This window comes from Lissotriton helveticus, chromosome 6 (genome assembly GCF_964261635.1).
Source record: "Lissotriton helveticus chromosome 6, aLisHel1.1, whole genome shotgun sequence".
In the NCBI taxonomy this organism is placed as follows: Eukaryota; Metazoa; Chordata; class Amphibia; order Caudata; family Salamandridae; genus Lissotriton; species Lissotriton helveticus.
This window is the reverse complement of record NC_136067.1, coordinates 519,999,881-520,016,983: the sequence shown is the minus strand read 5'-3', so window position 1 is coordinate 520,016,983 and position 17,103 is coordinate 519,999,881. Positions and strand designations below refer to the sequence as shown.

Below are 17,103 nucleotides of genomic sequence, written 5' to 3'. Positions count from 1 at the left end.
CATCCTTGACACTGTTGCGCCCTATCAACTGAAAAGGCTATCCTCTAAAGTCTCCAAACCATGGTACAATGGGAACCTAAACGATCAAAGACGCAACCTAATAGAAGAACGAGCCTGGAGATCTTCACTGTCCCTAGAGCACGTTAAGCAACTAAGATCAAGGAGGAGCAACTACAACGACACACTAGAATCCCAAAAGCAAATTTCTTCAAAGATCAACTAAACAATGCTAGAAATCAACCAAGAAAACTATTCGAAATTATCAATCATCAATCCTTTCATCAACCCAACGGCTCCTCATCAGGTCCCAACTCACAACCTAACTGCAACACATTTGTCTCCTACCTCCTGGAAAAATCTAAAAAGATAGAAAAAGAGCTCCAACCAGCAAAGGAACAACTCACATTGTTACTCCACCTAGCCCCCGCACGCCGCTGGCTGTTCAAATCCCTAACTAACACGGTCTAACCCTCAAAAACAAAGCGTCTTGGAACACTTTCAAAAGCTTTGACGAAAACTACATACTCAAGTTAGAAACAACACTTAAACCATCAAATCACTTCTGCAATCCTCTTCCAGCCAAGATCTTCAGCGAGATCCAAACTTCTGTTATACCCATCTGGACAAAGGTAGTGAATGCATCACTACTGCAAGGAACCCTTCCCAACTGCCTAAAAGCAGGACAGGTAACAGCTATTCTAAAAAAACGAACAGCAGACCAGACAATCCCAGATAACTACTGTCCAATATCCACCATTCCTGCCCTAGCAAATCTACTTGAGAAATGCATCCAGTCCCAACTATGCAACCATATAGCTCAATTCTACCTCTTTGACCAGTTCCAATCAGGCTTCAAGCAGAATCATAGCACGGAAACTGCCATGACACACATCGTGGATGAAGCTCTCAGAATCCTAGATCAAAACTAATCCTGCCTCCTAATCCTCCTTGACCTATCATCAGCCTTCGATACAGTCCAACATAACAGTCTCCTGGAATTTCTTTAACACCGATGGGTTTATCAGGGGCTGTCCTTAAGTGGTTGCGTCTTACCTGGACAATCAAACTCAAAGACTCTAGATTAACCAATCACTGTCCATGACAGTCACACTGGGAGTCCCTCAAGGTTCCTCCTTATCACCTACCCTCTTCAATCTAGTCATGGAACCCTTAACCGAAATTCTGAAACTCTCCAATGTTCATTACCACATGTATGTGGATGATAACCAACTATACCTAAAAATATCATCCCCGGATGATATCAGTCTACTCAACACAACACTACAAAAAACACACAACTGGCTGACAAAAAAAAAAAACTCAAACTCAATCCGCTTAAAACCGACTTTCTCTTAATTTCCCCACCACATAGATTCGGTGACCTAGAAAACTGGATGAAACACTTAACAGCCTTCAACTGCACCGCACACATCATAGATTCCACAAAATCACAGGGACTAACACTCAACAAGAATCTCACCATGCAGGAACACATCAGCACAGCCACCAGAGGAGCAAACTTTCATATGAACATTCTTAGAACACTAAGAACAGCTGTACAAGCTCTAGTAAAACACAGACTATGAGAGTACAACACTTTGTGGTTTGACGAGATCCAGCCTGGCTCCACAACGAGCCTCACTCAACGCGGCTGCAAGACTCATCACCGGCTCCATAAAGAACAACCACATCACCCCTGATCTAAAGGAACTGAACTGGCTCCCTTATGAGGCAAGATCACAGCTACAAATTTGCCTATATGACACACAAAGCCCTGCACTTCAACACACCAAAGTAACTAGCCAATAAACTGTAATTATCAGGAGGTAGCAGAACTTTGAGAAGCACCAACAACATGCAATTGAAACCACAAACATTTTGGAAAACTAAAACCTACAAGTGCACCTTCTCAGGCATAGCACCTAGGATCTGTAACACCCTGCCCCGGCAATCAGAATGAACCCTTCAATCTTGTTCTTCAAAAAAGAAGTCAAACTACTTCTAATGAACACAACTCTACTCTGATACCAGTTCTAGAGCAAGCTGGGTACCATCTAGACTCAGCTCACCTACTAGGATCTGTGATGAATGAACGCGAAGCGAGAATGACTAAAGCGCTCCCAAATTCCTCCAGAGCTACAATTATACTGCCAACATTTAACATTCTCCTGTAAGCTACTCATTTTTTTCTTCTTCAAATCTGTTTTTTCATAGTTTTCCATTTTCTTATGTTACATGACAAAACAAAAATATCAAAAGCATTATTCCATTCACATATTAAAATGTCCCAACAGTACTGTTGTGAATTAACAACTCGCGAATGAATGAATGAATACGCACTTATATAGCGCATGGCTACCCGGAGGCATCCCAGCGCATTAAACAACCTGGTCAGTCCTCCATGGTTCAGGGAAAAAGGAAGGTCTTTAAAAGTTTCCTGAACCTCACATGGTTAGATTCCAATCGGATGGCGTCGGGAAGCTGGTTCCAAAATTTCGCAGCCTGTAGGGAAAAACGTCTCCCACCCATACGGGTCCTTTTAATCCTAGGAACACTCAGGAATTTCCTATTGCTTGACCTTAGAGTACGCAGAATGTGTTACAGCAAATTGTTTTCCGATGGGTTACAACACACCAACTTATCATCAAGAGTCCGTTTCTTATAGCGTCTTCGTGATTGCCTGTCCTGTACTCCTCCCCACAGTGCCCAGTCGCCTACAAAGAAATAAGAGTTTGACAGAGAAAAGACGAGATTCGCCAATACCACATAATAGCATTGCCTGGAACATTAAATCCACTCATGTACAACTGCCATAAAATTAGCAGACGTTGAAGAAAGTCTCATTTGGCCAGTTCAATAGGCTGACGAGAGGATTTTTCCCAAGAAAAAGGAACAAGGATAAATGCAAATGCACCAATAAAGTGTATATTACCAATAGAACAATTGTTAACAATCTATTTAAAGGGCTGCTATCTAGAAACAATTAAATGAGCTATTATATTACTGAGTGTGGGAGTGTACAGTGTGTGAGTTACGACATGACAAAACCCTAGGGTGGCACTCAGACTTGTATGGGTGTTGGGGGCTAGCTTCACGAGTCCTGCTGCCAGGGCCAAGAGGAAGCAGGGGCCCACTACACCAGGCCCTGCCTCCGAGGCTATACCTAATGGGATGCAATTGTTTGCTGCCATCCTCCCGCCCCCCGCCTCCTGGGACCTTCGGCATATGCATCATGGAACAGCTGGTTGGGTGTCATTGTCCTCCCCATTACCTTCAGTACTAAAAGCTGCTAGAATGCTGTCCCATTGTTACGCTATGGGATATTTGCGGAGCCCCGCCGTTCCCTCCCTATGTAGTGCTGTACTCTCTGCCTGCGCCCATAACGTAAGCGAGTTTGTCCAGCTGATCGTCTCTGGGGGGTCTGCCTGCTTCCATCGTTTCGCAATTTAGCTCTTGGCAACTATGAGTCCTAAATCTCTGAATCGTGATGTAACTCTATTACTCTTGGACCTGACATAGACCCCTAATAGGCAGAGTTCCCATGTGGGCGGCAAGGATGTGTCGGTACAGAGCGCTAACGCTGCTGCAACTTCTTGTCAGTAAATTCGGAGGGAGGTGCAGGACCATAGCATGTGGAGCAGATCCGCATCAAGCTGTTGACAAGGTGGACACTCAGATGTAGCAATGTTAAAATATCTGTTTATTTTGTCAGGAGAGAGATATGCCCTTTGTATTATGTAGGTTTGTATTAACTTGAATTTAGAGCTTCTTGGTATATATGTAGCACCTGCTAAGATGGTGGTCCACTCCTTGTCTGTCCAGGGTCGGCCTCTGTCAGCCTCCCAGTGGGTGCGGAGTGCCAACATTGGCTTCAGCGTGTGCACGGCTGTCCCCAACTAGTGTACTATGTGTGAACCTGCCCCCATTACGTGTAGGTATTGCAGCAGCAAGTGTGTCGGCGGCTCGGACGTTAAGTCTCCTATAAGGGCCGAAAGGGCTCTTATGAGAGAGGTATGTAGAAGGAATTGTCCAGCAGGCAAGTCAGTGTCTTCCACCCGTTCCTCAAATGTTAAGAGTGAGCCATCTCTGTAAAAGTCACCCAGAGTGTCTATTCCTACTGTGTGCCAATGCCTGAGAGCGACTTTGGAGGTGCCCATGTCCCCTCTAGGCGTCCCCAAGAGCGGTAATATCGGCGCGTACGGGAGTGTCGCACGGATAATGTATAAGCTCCTCCTAGGACATCAATGGGCTAGACCCAGATGCAGTTGGGGCAGACATGGGGACCAGGCAGCCGGATGGAATAAGTGATCGTTTTGAGTGTGAGTCCATGGTTGCTGCAGGGTCGATGTGTCTTCTAAATTAGTGCCATTGAGCCACTTCGTTACCCACTGCAGCTGAGCTGCTCTGCAGTACAGCTCCAGATTGGGAACAGCTAGTCCTCCGCGATAAGTGGGAGCATATAATTTCCACAACGCGGCTCTGGGTCTGCCTTTGTTCCATATGAGGTCTCGGGACATATGCTCCAGCTCACGGAAAATCTTAGTTGGGACATAAACCGGGAGGTTTGAGAAATAATACAATAGTTTGGGAAGGACAATCAATTTTAGCAGGGTAACGCGACTCATGACATTCAACAGGAGTGACTTCCAGAAGTGCACTTGGGCCCTTACCGCCGAAATCGCGCTTGTTAAATTGCCCTCCAATAAATCATCTGGAGTTCGATATATGTGGACTCCTAGATATCGAAAGGTGGTGGAGTACTATGGGAGCCGCAAACCATTAATGAACACGTCAGTTTCTGTCGTGGCTGGGCTAACGGGGACACTCCGGACTTGGCCCAATTGACCCGTAGGGCCTGACATTTCTTCAAACACACTCAGCACATCCACTATGTATGCGGGTATGTCAGTGACATTGTGCACATACATGGACACAGCATCTCCCAGCTGTATGCCCCACTCCTCACCTCCTCTGCGGAGTAGCATTGCCACTACTGGCTCCATGGCTAGAGAGTAAAGTAGCGGGGTCAGCGGCCATCCCTGGTGCGTTCCTCTCCTCACTTTAATGGGAGCTGATATGAGCCTGCCAGTGCGGACACAGACAGTAGGGCGCGGATACAATAATTGGACCATATTGTAAAAAAGAACGCCTAGCTCATATTTCTGCAGCACTGCCGCCAGATAGGGCCACTCCAAAGAATCAAAGGCATTCTCCAGGTCTAACACCTCCTGTAAGCTACTCATATCTATGTTCCTATTTCGCAGTTCTATTTTTGTTGTAACAGTTCTAAAGCGCTCTGATACCCTCACTGGGTCTAGTTTGTGCTATATAAAACGTTATATATATACTACTATAATAAAGGAAGAACTTTCTGCCTTTGAGGCGGGTAAACTCGGGAACCACAGCGCCAATCCACACACCCGATACACCGTTGGAATCGTCAGGGTGTGTAGATGGTTATAGGCTATATAAATAAAATAAAAAACGTTATTTAAAAAATTTACAGTAAAAAAAAAAGTAGTCCCTCCGAAGTAGCGTCGGCCGCGACGTGCGTGCTCACGTCAGGAGCGCGGGGAGGAGCGGCGTCCAGGAGCACGCCGAGGAGCGGCGGACATGGCGCGGGGGAGGAGCGGTGACGTGAGGAGCAGCGGACAGGTCAGCGGTGGTGCGAGCAGTGGACAGGCTGGAGGAGTGGCGGCTGAGGTAAGGGAGCGGCGGACATGGCGCGGGGGAGGAGCGCTGACGTGAGGAGCAGCGGACAGGCCAGCGGCGGTGCGAGCAGCGGACAGGCGGGAGGAGCGGCGGCTGAGGTCAGGGGACCCATGTCGGGGCAGGCGGGGGTCGGGGCAGGCGGGGGTCGGGGCAGGCGGGGGACAGGCTGCTGGATAATGTCGGGGCAGGCGGGGGTCGGGGAAGCCCGTTGCTCCCGGACAACGTCGGGACGGGCTGCTAGTAAATAAATAAAATAAACAAGTGTTGGGTTATTGAAACTGGATATATGGAGAAAGGAAGTGAGATAATCCTAGACTTGGAAAGAAAAGCAAGAGTTGGTTAACAAAAGTAATTGTTTTTCACTGGGTTGAGCTTCAAGCCCAAAAGAGAAATCCACTCATTGTAGCAAAATGTCCACGGATGACAGTATATGTTATTGTTGAACAGAGATATTTAAGCCAACCAACGTATCCCTCACAGGCTCCTTGTAGAAATAAAATAACATTGGAGTAAGCGCTAACCCCCTTGGACATTCCACTCACAGGTGAGGAGGGTTGGACCCACAAGTACCCACCAAAATGAGCTGATTACGACCAGAAAAAGTAGAATAGAAAAAAATCAATTCTGTACAGCATGAGATGGATTACAGAAACACATGCTCCCAGTCAATCAGGAATATTTTTATGTTCTCTTGTAATAAGAATGGCTCATCAACTAGGCCTTTATATTCCTGTGAATGAACACTGCCACTGGAAAGTTATATCCTTTTTTCACGCCCCCACACCCTTTCTTATCCACATTACTGGCACAGAATGGGTACAGTAGTAGGGTCTGAAAAAAACAACCCTACTAAGGGAGACTGCATCCTGGTTCTGAAGATTTAAATAAGGCTACACAATTTAGCAGTTAACTTTACCATGCAGCATGTGAGATGACGAAGGCACATCCCTATGAGGAGGTGAATCTTTGACAATTTACTTCAAGAGAGCGAATTGTTCCCCGAGTGCTGTAGGGTTCTCCCTAGAAAGTTAGCATAACAGTGGAGCCATGAAGATTTGGGATTAGAGTCTTGATGCCCTGCTTCTACTCCTTTGAGGCAATGCAGTGTTGGAGGGATTACTGACACCAGAATTCAAGTTATTGTTTTCTGAAGTAGTTCGGTCACAGAACTCCAGTCAGCAAATTGTATTTTTGCAGCAAGATGTAAGGATGAATGACTTTCTATAGGTCAAGGGACACTTTTTAGATCAAGTGAACTACAGCTAACTGGCTCTAATATTCCTAAGTAAGCCGTTGTAGCCAGTAAAACAGCCAACTTAGGTGAGTGGATGGAGTTGTACAGTCTTTTCCTGGCTCAGATTCCCTCTCAACATAAGACACAGCAATAGCCTATGAATGGCTGTCTCTAAGCTATGTATGATCTAAACAGCAACAGGATTCTAACTTTCCTCTACCTTTCACTGTTTTCATGCAGCCACTGGTGAGGGCCGCAACGAGTTTAATTTGGAATTCCAGTCATACATTGAAATTTCATTGAGATTCATATGAATCAGAACAAAGGAGAGGACTAATGAAGGCTACCAAAACACACTTGATTCCGTCCCCAGCTACCCCAGGACCACCAGAGGGTGAATGATTATTCCCTCCTCACACACATCGTTTTGCTGCAGCAACCCAATCAACTCCGAGTAGATTCCAACTCAAACAAAATAAAGGAGGAGAGGATATTGCCTACTGGCTAGGGCCGTCAGCCTCAAATCTATGGAACCAGGATCGAGTCTCAGGAAGACGCTCAACATCCTGTGATTCTGAGAAAATCAAGAAACGCCCTGTGCCTAACAAAAAAATTAGTGAGTCCTTGTGTAACTCAACTGTTGCAAATTTGAACCGCTCTGATACCCGATACCTTCGGGTCAAGTTCACGCTATATGAAACTCCCAAAATAAAAACAATTAAAAAAAGCAAACTGAATGATTTTTAAGCAGAAATCTACATCCATAACTGGTCCTCTCTGAAAAGCCTAAGCGTGTTCCCAGTCAGGGCTCATGTGATTTTTCAAGTCCTCCTGCAACGTTCAAAAAGCACAAGCCCATAAAGGTCCTGCATATTTTCAGTGTGGGGTCAACAGATCTGTGCCTTCTGGGCAACTGTGATTAACATATGACATTGCCTCATGATTCACGTATCCACAAATGTGATTGAGCATGACAATGGATATTCATCCTGTGTGCATCACAGGGAGATGACAGACATTGCCACAAACACACAAGAGCCAGTCTCTTTCCTTTGTCATCTGATTCTAATGACCCTTGTCAACTCAATAGTACCTGCCCCCTCCTTCTCCACCAAGTGCTTTGCCTCAATGTTACACATTCTGAAGTGACATTATACAGCAAACTCATAAAAGAAATGTACAATAAATACATACACATTCTTGCAGATACTTCAGTCCTTTTATACTCTATCAAAGCTTCTCATTGAATCACCTATTTTCACCTACATCATCTCGCATCATATGCCTATCCATCGGAATGTAAATATGTCACTTTTAAACATTGTTGCCACCAGCCAACATAGCTGCTTTGGTATGTTTAGATTATGATTAGTTCAGCAGCATTGTCCTAGTAAGCAAACCATCAAGAGGCCGTGGCAGTGTGATCTCGGTCGCCGATACGGATATGGGGCAATTTAGGAATCGGAACTTGAGTCATAAAATCGCAAGATTTAGAAATTATACAAAAACTGATGTCATCAATTATATATAAACCCTGCAGAAGAGTACTTGTCCCTCGAAACGCGTGTTGGCCAGCTGTACAATTGGATTTAAAATAATGTATTTAAAGAAATAGGAATTTAGACTGCTGTGAATTACTGCGAGATAAAGAATAAAACAAGGATTATAATTGACTTTGTACCTCCTTTGATGGATTTGGATTATTGACATACGAGTGGTGCTGGTTTGGAAGTGAAGGTGCCAGGCTTCACATCCCTAACAAGATCTTTTTGTTTTTCAGTTCCTAATCATCGTTTAACTGTAACTCTGATTAGCACTTCTGGTAGTCTGGGAAACTGGAAACTCGTTATAAACATATTTAACCGCCTATAATTAATGCCAAGGTAACACATGCTTTTAGGTTTTTTTAAATCAAGCATATAGAAACATTTATGTGTAACAAGGCATGAACTTGATCATTGATAGCATGCCCAAATGTTTAAAGTCAATACCACATTTAACTTCTAATGTAACGTTACTTACATGCATACAGATTGCAAAATCCGCAGCATCTTTACGATTACTGCAGCGTGGATGTAAGAAGAAACTTCCAATGTTTTCTAGATGATTGAAGACTGGGCACTTTTCTGGGGGTCTCCAATTGGTATTACCACCTGCATGGATATAAGAAAAGTTAGGCAAATAAATGTATTGGCCTATCGCTAGATAAATACCCAAAAAGACTGCATAAAATGTCAACATAAATCTGATATTCTCACATACTACATTTTACACCAACCACCACATGATTGCAAATCTATGTGTTGCAAGCATGATAAATCAAGCCGAGTTAAGCCAAGAATGGAGGGTCATGTGCTGGAAACAAAAATGCACTTGTGTGTTAGATATAGTCATTACTCAACAAGTAGCAGGGACTACAACATTTCTAACAACTACCACCTCTTACTCCCCAGTTATGCTAAAGCCAATGCTATATGAAAGAAGAGCGCGCTGGTAACAGAGCAAGGCTGAAAGTCATTATGTATAAAAAGTCAGACAAAATCAGAGTGCTTGCATTATTCTGGCTATTCCCCATTAGGATCTGTTGGCAAGAAGATCCTCTGCATGGCTTTGTAAAGCCTTGCCACCCTGCTCATATACAGACAACCCTGTTCTTCTTTGACAGTCATGTAGGCTCACTGAAGGGGTTTCCTTTGTCAATTCATTTTAAAGTAATTCCGTGGGAACCCAATGTGCATTCTCTTTTGTGAGATTAGTTTTGGTTCTCTGAACCCAGGCTGTGGGTTAACAGCGGTCAGGGCTTTCACTTGTATCCCTATATGAAGAATGAATGTCTGCTCTCCACCTGGAAAGTTCTGTTTAATCCACACAACAGTGGTCACTAGACTTCATATGGATTGGATGTGGGCATTGTGGAGCCCTTTGGACTCCATGTGTGCCCTTCAAAATGGTGGCTGGATTAGCGTACCAGGTGCCCAGGGTCCATGCTAAGCCTGGGAACGTTCAGGTTTGCATTCATTTGCCTTCTTCCATAATTCAGTTGTTTCTGTGGGTGGGGGAGGTTGCCCTTTGCTGTACTCACAGTGCCTCCGCCAAATTGTTTCTAGTCTCTCTCTCATTCTTTCTCTAAATGATCAACATCCTAACGCATGTAACAAGATGTCTGAAGTGACTGGACAAACACACAAGTGAGAGAGAGGATCGTGTGCCATAACCCCATCCACTGTTCATGCAGGCCCAATGCCATTCCAGGACCTGACGGATCCTCAAATTTCAAAGGTGGAGACAATGTTACAGGTCAGGACTAGAAGCCGAGAATAGAACCTGGCTGGGTGCGACCTCTTCTGCGCGAGGACTATGTACGATGCTGATACCCAGACAAGTGTTGCTGTGACAATCCCTTGATGAGCGAGATCTGTTATCCTGTGGCTAAGTCGCTGGAATGTTTCTTTCAGAAGTAGTACTCACCTGCCACCCAAGTTCAGATACCAGCAGATTAAGAGGACCTACCTGAGCAGTTGTGGGATTATGCCAGCCAGCTCCATGGCACAAGGTCACCCCCAGACAACTGTTCAGGAAGCCATCCATCATCTGCTGCAGCACATCATTATCAGGCCAAAGGAAGTAGTCATCGCCTTTGTTCTGCAAGGCGATAGGTCTGTTTTGTCCATGTACTCCTTATAAAGATGCTGGTAGCCTGTTTGTGCATGCTGGTTGCCTCCAGAGGCCTTGAGGATTACATAAACCAAAAGGTGGAGGCCTCCCCCATTCCTCCACCCCACCCTGACCTCCCCCCTCCTCCCCTGCACCCACACCCCTTCCTTTATCCCACCACAGGCCATGCAGGCAGGCACCTGCTCCTGCCCCCATCCTATGCGCCTGTCACCACCATGCAACCAGACACATAGTGCCCCAATACCCTCCTTAGGGAGGTAACCCCACTCCGCCCCCTCTGCAGTATCCAGCTTTATATCGCAACGACCCCCATAACCATCCCCATCATCACACCACACCCTACTGCCCCTCTATTACCCGTCATTGATGTTCAAGATCCATAGTACTCTTTCAATCCACATCTGCCAAGGGGGTGCCCTCTCCACCTCTCTTCCTACTCCCCCTCAGTCCCCCCTCCTATTTCCACAGACCCTTACCACCTAGCAGCCCCCCTTCTTCCCCTTGCTCAGTGGATCCGCTACTAGCTGAGGCATCACCTCTACTGTCCACTGGCTTGAGTCAGAGTACTGCATATTAATATGTTTGGTTTCTTGCAATGTTTATGATGTTGATATACTCAACAGTTTTATTTATACCACATTGGTATGCTCCCTCATACATAAGCTAGGATAAGTGACCTGGTGTGACTTAAAGTACCTGTAACAGCTAGTTTTCAATAAGGCATGCAGATATTGTATTATCCAGGTGTATTCACGCAGTGCATCAAATATATACACACACAAAAAGGAGAGTTAATACATGAATGTAAGTCATCAGACTCCTAGTGTTTCCGGTGGGGGAAATATTTGGCAGCGGAGATTATCCAAGTCTCATGGGAGCAAATGCAGGGACTTGCTGTGATCAAAGGTCACACACTGCAAAAACATGTTAGAGATAGAACTACCTTACTAGAAAAAAAGAATAAATATACCACAAATGACCCAGGGGGATAACTTACGGCACCAATGCTTAGTGGGGACTTCCCAACCAAGCTTTGTGGACTGCTTCTACCTAATATGGTAGTGGGAGAGCTTTAGCTAGTCCTTAAACAGTGCAATGTGTGCTCTGATGATCAGATACACCTGGAATTGTTCAAGAGAAATTAGTCCCAGCAGTCGTGGATAGCCGAGGCCATTTTACAACAGGTTTCACTGCTAGATATACTCATGGTTCTATCCCTATGTCCAGGTGCAGCATTAATTGCTACTGTTAGATACAATTATTTGCCTGATCCGTCCAATCTTGACCCGGAGACAAAATCAATAATAGATATTCACAAACTGCGCATGAGACTGCCCTAATGAGCAGGGATGCGGCAGCCATCTTGAAATTCTCAACAAACCTGTATATAGGATTGTGTCAAGCTGGACCGCTGCTGTAACTATTCAGCCATGAAACGCTGGAACGTGGCGGCCATCTTGAAATTCTCAGAGGAGCATCTAATACTTCTTGGTGAAATATCTTGAATTACTTTTTTGAAGAAGCATAGTAGTAATTTAGTAGATTAAGTATACATTGCTGTGATCTAAAATAGATGGATATAGGCTAATGGGCGGATGCTAACAACATGTCCCCAGGAGAAAAATAAAATGAAATCAAGGACGTGTCTGATATGTCCCCTTAGCACGGTGGTTGTATACACTGTGAATCATTTCACAATGTGAGTCTGAGGATGATCATATAGTGATTCCTGACACTGAAACCCATATGTGTTCTTCAACTGGGTGCATGGAATGTTGTTGTTTAGACTGTGAATATGCGTGTCCACAATACGAAGAGGGAGGGACAAGGAGCTAATTGTAAAAAGGTCCTGTACCGATGCTCCTGAAGATAATGTAAAATACTAAAGATGGTACCAGTTCCTAAGAGAAGGTGAGAGGACGGCAGCCTGTTATGGTTGCAGGTGAGGATAGGGTGTCTCCAAAGATAAGGAATTAGTGTGTCAGAGTGGGGAGTGGTACTCCTGTGTGTGTCGTGCCCTCACACACCCTTGCGAGTGTAAAGCATCCTCATTGGGCACTGCTCCTCATGGGGGTGGCGCTGCAGACCCTCACGGGCCCTCCAAGAGGGCACTCTGATGGAGATCTTTTAGGAGTTGCCGCAGTTGTGCATGTGGGTGTGTGGGCCAATTGGTGAGTGTAAGTGAGATCAAATAACCAGTTGGTACCCTAATGTGTTTATTACAGGGTCCTCAGGATTAACCTAAAATCTGGACGGGGATGGAGATGCACTTTATGCTGATAGAGGGGGGGAAAAACAAATAGATTCACACTTTTCTCAAACCGTGTAACAGTGTTGTTGTGGTGTTAAAAGTGGGAGGTCGACATGTTTAGGGCTGCTAATGGGTCCCTAATATGCGTGTCCAGCCTGTAAATCCACTGTTTTTCTTTTTCTAGAAGTGGTTTGCTCAATTCAGTATCGGTTTGGTGCAAGATGTATGCGTTTGATAATAGTCCAATGAAAATCATTGGCAGAGTGGGTTTTAATAATGTAATGTGTGGTCATCTGGGTGGTTGCTCTTCTACATTGGACATTACTCCTGTGCTCACCGATTCTCAGCTTTAATTTTTCTCATGGTCATGTTCACCTATTTCTTGTTACACAAGGATGTAAACAGATACACTTCATTCATGGTGTTGCGCTTTGTGTGTCCCTTCTGTAGCCACTTGTGTGTTAGTCTCAATTTCAAGCCTGTGCTCTTCTATGGCAAACACTACACCCACCGTATGGGTGATATCCCATGAAAGGTGGGAGGTGCCACAAAGTTGTATTTATGTTCCTTACACTAACTGGAATTCTTTTCGCGTGTGTGTACTAAAGAATCATGTACATTTCAGTTGCATTTGATCGCAAACAGAGGTTTGGCCAAATGTTGAGGATAGTCCAGTTCTGTTAAAAATCTTGTTGACCTCATTTGTGGCCTGGCTATATATGGTCGCACATACAAGTTGTTTAGTCTCATTTGTTGTTGTTGACATGCTTTTGGAGGGCTTCCTGTTGTCGCCTTTAGCATGTTTCTGTGACTTCTGGACGCTATGTTATAGATATTTCTGTCCCCTATGTTTTCAACACAGGTCATCAACTTGTTGTTTGACATCTCTTATCTTTGTACAGTCCCTGCAAAGTCTAAAAAATTACCCATACAAGCAAGGTCTCCAGTAATGGGCAAGGGTGTACACTTTCGAATCTAAACAGGCTATTTCGGTCAGCTGCCTTGTTGTAGGTGGCAGTCATAAGGTACCCTTTCTCATGGATGTTGATGATATCCAGAAAGTGAAGAGCTTCTAGCTCAATGGTGTGTGTGGATTTTAAATAGTCTCTCTGATTAAGTCAGAACATGAAAGAGCTAGCAGACTGAAATTACTCTTCCCAGATGAGCAGCACATCATCAATGTACCTAAAAAAGATCACACATCACTCCTGATCTAAAAGCTCTAAATTGGCTGTTCTACGAAGCCAGAATACATCTGAAAATCGCCTGTATGACCCACAAATCACAATATCTGGTGGATCAAGAGCGACAAGAAGCGCAGGCAATCTTCTTTTAAAACCTAAGAGATTCCACAAGAAAAAAAGCTACAAACGCTCCTTTTCAGGAAAAGGCGCCCAGGATATGAAATGCCCTCCCTCCAGAAATCAGACTTATCTCATCTACAGCATCCTTCAAAAAAGAAGTAAAAGCTCTCCTCCTAGCCAAATTTACATGAACTCGGACTACTGTATTCTGGCAACTCAATACTTCTCCTCCTTAGACTATTTTGATTGTATTTTTGCATGTAATCTGGTAACTCAATACTTCCTTCATGAGACTATTTTAGATTGTATTTTGTAAGTCTATTGGCCTCCTGCATCTTTATCCGCCATACATTGTTTTTATTTATATTGTAACCATTTAATCGTTTCCGTTTTTGCTTAATCTTTAGTCATCTGCATGTTTAGTCACACTCGGTCTGTAAAGCGCTCTGATATCCGTAAGGATCTTGTTCGCGCTCTATAAAACTTTCAAATAAATAAATAAAAATCTAGATCGTGCAAATAGAGGCATGCTATACTAGGGGCAAATGTACTGCTTATAGAAGTCCCATGTGCCCGTAGGTATAATGTCCCATCATATTCAAAGTCATTTCTAGTGAGGGCAAGAGAAATGCATTCTACGAAAAAATGTCTAGGGATGTGTGTGATCAGAGGTCTCCTTTCAATGACCCGCAGTGTCTTTGTTTGGGGTAGACTAGTGTAGATACTTCCTACATCTAGTCTAATCAGGAAATTTCTAGAGGGGTCAACATGATATCCCAAATCTGCAGCGAGAGATCCTTGGTATCCTTAATGTAAGTGGTAGTGTCTTCTTTCATAGGTCTCAAAAAAGTATCACTGAATATAGACAGTAGTGCTAATACTGAATTAAATCCATACACCATGGGATGGCCTTCATGTATTTTAGATAGAGTTTAAATTGCTGGTGTTCTGGGATTATCCACTACCAAAGTATCAGCCTCTCTTTTTTTTAGATAGCCATCCATTTGTGTCTCCATCCGCAGTGAGCGTGTGAATCTCAATTCTGAGATCCGGGGTTGGATCTGCTTCCAAAATCTGGAAATCCCTTCTGTAGGCCAGCAGGCGTAGGCATTCTGTTTTCTGATTGTCAAATTGTGAGAGACAAAACCTAAACCCTTCCTTAACAATGACCTCTTAGCTGGAGAAATCAACGCGCCTGAGAGATCCCCCGTGGATTCAGATAGGTAACTAGAGGAGGCTGCTTCACCCTGGAACCTTTAAACACCTCTTTCTGAAGTACCAACATTGTGCATACACAGTTTGCCCAGAATGGATGGGTACCTGGATCTTTGGGGTGGGGTCCAAAGCCAGTCCCCAGCCTTAGGGTTTAGAACGATTTCGTGGCAGACCCCACTAACAATTTTGCACCCAAAACTAAAAATCGCTGCAATGCAAAGTGATATATTTCCCTTTGAAGTGTGAGAACCCAACATCATATGTTTGTTAGTGTTTCATTGAGACGGAGAGTTAGTGCTACTGTTTTCCCCGATCCTTATGCAAGGGAAGTTGCCATCTTTGGTGTTCCGAAGTCACAAGGCTTAGTTTGTGAACACCTTCAATGTAATACAATTAGTTACAGGTCCTCAGATTAAATCTTTGTATAGTGTTAAGATCAGGATATCAATATTAGCATTTGGAGTCCTATTTCTTAATTGGGTGGGGTAAAAGACTTCTGTTTTCTTTGCTGATCATTAGTTTATATAATTTGTTATTCTCGTGTGTACTGAAGTATAGTTATTGAATTAATTAACTTTCAACTTGATTTAGCAGATTATATCCTAGGGTATATTTTTCAGTCAGACAGGAGTCATGGTGGCCTTGAACATGGATCTTTTGAGGTTTTAACAAATGCACAGATCCTTGACAGAACATGAGGACAGTGATAGAGAGAACCACTGGAAAGCGCCATAATAGGAGAATGCTATTTGCAAACACAACAGTGATGGACAGAATGTGGATCAATGTCACACATTCACCCCAGTCCAAAGATCTGGGCCCAAATCCATCGTTTTTCCACTCCACACCACCCTGGGTTAGACAATGGCGATATGCAAATCAGCGCTGACCCTGTGCCCCATGGGAACAGTCCAGTCCGAACTACAAAAGCCATGTCCTTCCCAGAACGGAAACAAGCATCCGAGGACCGGACCGGATTCGAGGTAACACCTCTCATCAGCCCGGCTAGCTTGACTCCAGTGGTGTGGAGTGCCTGGGACTCACGTCTGAGCATCCCCAGTACACTCAGAGCGGTATTTGCAAACACAACAGTGATGGACAGAATGTGGATCAATGTCACACATTCACCCCAGTCCAAAGATCTGGGCCCAAATCCATCGTTTTTCCACTCCACACCACCCTGGGTTAGACAATGGCGATATGCAAATCAGCGCTGACCCTGTGCCCCATGGGAACAGTCCAGTCCGAACTACAAAAGCCATGTCCTTCCCAGAACGGAAACAAGCATCCGAGGACCGGACCGGTTTCGAGGTAACACCTCTCATCAGCCCGGCTAGCTTGACTCCAGTGGTGTGGAGTGCCTGGGACTCACGTCTGAGCATCCCCAGTACACTCAGAGCGGCATTTGCAAACACAACAGTGATGGACAGAATGTGGATCAATGTCACACATTCACCCCAGTCCAAAGATCTGGGCCCAAATCCATCGTTTTTCCACTCCACACCACCCTGGGTTAGACAATGGCGATATGCAAATCAGCGCTGACCCTGTGCCCCATGGGAACAGTCCAGTCCGAGCTACAAAAGCCATGTCCTTCCCAGAACGGAAACAAGCATCCGAGGACCGGACCGGTTTCGAGGTAACACCTCTCATCAGCCCGGCTAGCTTGACTCCAGTGGTGTGGAGTGCCTGGGACTCACGTCTGAGCATCC

General features: G+C 44.7%; 1 protein-coding gene across 4 annotated transcripts in view; it reads right to left on the bottom strand.

Annotated features, from left to right (window-relative positions):
• The window catches only part of ZNF451 (zinc finger protein 451), a 776,596-nt gene that overhangs the window by 226,203 nt on the left and 533,290 nt on the right, over window positions 1–17,103 (bottom strand). For all 4 annotated transcript variants that reach the window (XM_078647977.1, XM_078647979.1, XM_078647978.1 and 1 more), the window contains one exon: window positions 8,969–9,099. In XM_078647977.1, the coding sequence (XP_078504103.1) occupies window positions 8,969–9,099 (131 nt within the window). The remainder of the gene's footprint in view (window positions 1–8,968; window positions 9,100–17,103) is intronic.